The sequence below is a fragment of the Austrofundulus limnaeus genome, unplaced genomic scaffold (assembly GCF_001266775.1).
Source record: "Austrofundulus limnaeus strain Quisiro unplaced genomic scaffold, Austrofundulus_limnaeus-1.0 Scaffold978, whole genome shotgun sequence".
Classification (NCBI taxonomy): domain Eukaryota; kingdom Metazoa; phylum Chordata; class Actinopteri; order Cyprinodontiformes; family Rivulidae; genus Austrofundulus; species Austrofundulus limnaeus.
Genome location: NW_013953380.1, coordinates 95,079 through 99,216, shown reverse-complemented (window position 1 = coordinate 99,216; position 4,138 = coordinate 95,079). Strand labels below are relative to the sequence as shown.

Here is a 4,138-nt window from a genome sequence, read left to right as displayed (position 1 = left end):
TGTGTGTGTGTGTGTGTGTGTGTGTGTGTGTGTGTGTGTGTGTGTGTGTGTGTGTGTATTTTTTATTCGGGGTGCAACAATACATGTACCCGTATCGTACCATATCGAACAATACAGATTTTAAAAAATTTATTTTATCAACTTGTCTTCTGAAGATGCTCTGTGTTGAAGGATCAGTGGATCTGTGTTCGACTACTCCACCTAGGCTGCATTTTTGAGCACAGATCCACTGAGAAACTTGCTGTTTCAGCAACATTTAATTTAAAAACTGTACTTTTGAGGTACTTTTGTTCATAATTAATTTAAATAAATTACAAGTTAAAAGGGGCATGGACATTTCTCTTTTTTGTATCGAAAAAATATCGAACCGTGAGACACCGCTGACGAGCGACTTCCACCACACACACAACATTCCAGATGAGATAGCAAGACCACCCGGCTCCCCATGGATTGTAATCAGGACAAGGAGGTGGCGGAGACGGAGAAGGGCGAGGAAGCAGAAGCGAGGTTGTAGGTCCGGTGTCATGCTAAGGCTAAGATCACAGCCTCATAAGCCAGCTCTACCAAGCCTCTATCTCTCTAWCGCAAGATCCCTGGTGCATAAAATGGATTACTTGGACTTACAACTCACTGGCAATCGCTATGTTCATGACTGCGTTGTTCTGATTAAATCAGCAACCATCATCCCTGTGCTGAAGAAATCCACCAGAACCAGCCTGAATGATTATTGATCGGTGGCCCTTACTCTGAAAATCATGAAATGCTTCGAGAGACTGGTTCTTCAGCACATCAAGGATTATCTCCCTGCAAACTTCGACCCCCACCAGTTTGCATACCGGACAAATAGATCCACAGAAGATGCTGTTGCAATAGCTCTCCACACTACACTGGAGACGATTACGCACTGCAGGGCCCTGCCTGGCTCGGCCCAACCCGGCCTGGCCTGGCTCTACACCAGCCCTGCTCTGCTCTTTTTGCACTGTGCTGAGAGCCGCCTCGAAGCGGGTGTGACTTGTACCAGAAAAGTGCAAATTTTGTTAGTGACGTCATTTGATTTGCGACTCAACAATCCGATGTTGCAGGATTCATGCCTTAGTTTTGACTCGTGTGTTTAAGTCAATTACCTATTTTTCTTTATGTGATAATCTGACAGGGCGGAGTGATTGGAATAAAGATTAGTTGGATGTGTGATCTAGACAAGTCAGATGATGAGTGCAAGCCTGCATACTCCTTCACTCGACTAGATGCTATGTCACAGAAAACGTCTGTCTCACCTGGATACAATTTCAGGTATGTCTGCCGCCAAAAAACTGAGTCACATAACTAGACTTGTATCTGCCAGGTGTCATGATAAAAATGGTATTAGTTGTTTAAATTTGTCTCTTCAGTTTATTAAACTATGCACAGATTCAAAATCTGTCTCTTCACTGGTTAGGGTCAGGGTTGAGGTCAACAGCACCCCAACGTCACTGAACACAGTCTCAGTACAGTGCTAAYTGCCTCAGCTGCTGCATGGTTTTGTGGAATTTGTTGCTGTTTTGTACAATATTTGTGTTATTATGCAAAGGAATATGTGCTGAGCATAGACTATATTTATGCCACAGAAGACTCTGAATGTATCAGATTGTATAATGTCAAGACTGATAAAACACAAACTACTGATAATTTGACAAAACATGAGTTCAAAAACAACTAAATACTTCAAATTTAGTWATCTAAATTGGCTCTTTTAAATGAAACCAGAGTGTGTTGACAGAGAGAAGGTATTTAAGGTCATTTAAAAGAGTCAATCATCAGATATTGTCCAAGATTAACCTTCAGGGTGGATATAGCTCGCTAGCAGCCTCGCACCGAGGACCTATCCACGTCATCATTTACCCAGAATGCTTTGCGTGTGAATAAAATGGCCCCGTCCGTGTTAAAATATATTTTTAAAGTTTTAATTTAAAAATTATAAATCTAAACAGCCTACAGTATTTTTACAGTCTTTATTTTACAGTAAATATATATGCTTATTAAATAAAGTCTAATGTTACGAATRATCATGGATCACTTTAAATTAAAGTGACACATAATGCTTTTAAATCCCTCCCTTTCACATTTAAATCATTCACTTGGGGTCTTTATAAAATGGAACTGAATGCTTTGGTCTGAATTCCTCCATATCCACCGCTTCTCGGATGTGTGTCTCAGAGTAGCTGGTTCGACACTGTTCCTTTAAGGAGCTTAAAAGAACAGCCCCCCTTCCAGACCGGACCACTCTTTTTAATTTTTATTTAATTTTATTTTATTTTTTATTTTGGGGTGGGGGGTGCTTGCAAAAATATTTCCTTTACAATTTAAACAAAAGATGTTAACAACAGAAGACTTGTCCGTCCAGCCTTACATAGGTGGACCACCTGAGTAAAGCTGCCCCCAACACCTTGTTCAAATGTAACAAAATTGGGGTGTTGGACCTAGAATCTGACCCAGRACAAGAGGAGAATTAAAACAAGTAAATTGTAGTTGGTAAGTCCAGACCTAACTTGGCAACTCTGTTGCAGATAATTTGGCATAATAGTTGCAACAAACATCATAAAAATAGAGAACACTAGCCTGGCYCTTACCTTCCTACGCAGCTCCGCTCAATTCTAGTTTCCTTCACTGCTCCGTCTGGGACTTCTCCCATTGAGATGATTTCACTGGCAGATTTTTAGCCGGGTCAATCAGAGAACAGAACGTCAATTTTCTGCGCAGAGTCTGCTTGTAGTTTATTTTACCTGGRCCAATCAGCAAACAGAAGGTGGAGTTTTGAATGACGTYGATGTTCTGCGCAGTTTAATTTTTGCTCCTCATATTTTCACAAGTTGTATAGCATCAGGACATCTCACAAGTCTTAAAGCTCAGCCTTCTAGAACTTTTTTAAAATGACATTTATGCACTTTTAGTGACATGTTGAAGGTCACCAAGATCTAGATTGTGCATACATCTAGCTAAAGCAGTCACATGCCTGTCTTGAGAATTTTAAAACAATAATAGGTCATTTTGCACTAACCCTAACCTGTGGTGCAGTGGTGAATATTGGACATTAGAATATGGGCATGTTCAGGTCTTGATGCCCATGTATCATGGGAATTTGTTGTGATGTTTGAACAGTTTACAGTTATGTTACCCCCAAAGTTATGTTTGATGTGTAAACAACAGACTSAAAAAGATCCCACACCAATTAGATTAACAACATTTTATTCACTAGATTGTGGAGAAGCTTTGGCTCAAATTTTAAGTCACTACTCTCCAATTTGAGAATGAAATAGCATTATTAAATTTAATTTAATATAGTTTTTATTGTTTTTTTAAGTGGTCTAAAGTTTACACAACAATTTTGAAGCTGTTAGGATGAAAGGTTTGTGTACAAGATTTTTTCACACAATGTAACAACATTTGACAACATGTTCAAGTAGAAATAGGCTTATTCAGCAAAATCCCAAGCCCACACCATTTACGTTTTGGAAAAGTTATTAATAACTTTTGTGCAGCATCTTGTCAAGAAGATTTGGTCCAAATTTGAAGTCGATATGCTCAAATTTTTTGGACGAAATAGCATTTGGTGTGACRTGAGAATTGCCAAAATTTGTAATTTTTCAAAATAAACATCTTCCTGTAGGTTTTAGAGTATGGTACCAAGAGACTTTTTGTCAGTATTGAACCAGTGTACCTATGTACCAAATTTCCCATGTGCATATTTACGTCATAAGTGGACCTGAGTGAAGTTGGCCCCCCCACCTTCTTCAAATCAGACAAAATTGGTGTCAAACGTTTGTGCTGGTTTGTGCAGCAAAAATTTTCGTTTGTGCYGCTTTGGCTTTGAAGATATTAATGAAAGTGTAAAGGTCAAAAGGTCAACCAGCCCCCCCACCTTCTTCAAATCAGACAAAATGGGTGTCAATCAACTCGGCTACGTTTGTGCTGGTTTGTACAGCAAAAATTTTCTGCCAGGCACAATAAGACATCTGCGCATGTAATCGATCATAACACACCTTTTTGTTGCTGGAAACCATATTCAAACATCTATCAAAGCTACATTTATAAACAATTGTATTTTTGAAATATTTTTTTTTATTTCCATTGATACATAGTTCAGCATATTTAAATATGCTTA

At 38.9% G+C, this 4,138-nt stretch overlaps 1 protein-coding gene across 2 annotated transcripts in view; it reads left to right on the top strand.

Moving 5' to 3' along the window:
• Positions 1-4,138, top strand: part of p2rx3b (purinergic receptor P2X, ligand-gated ion channel, 3b) — a 38,255-nt gene that overhangs the window by 18,903 nt on the left and 15,214 nt on the right. For both annotated transcript variants that reach the window (XM_014029958.1, XM_014029957.1), the window contains exon 8: positions 1,154-1,290. In XM_014029958.1, the coding sequence (XP_013885412.1) occupies positions 1,154-1,290 (137 nt within the window). The remainder of the gene's footprint in view (positions 1-1,153; positions 1,291-4,138) is intronic.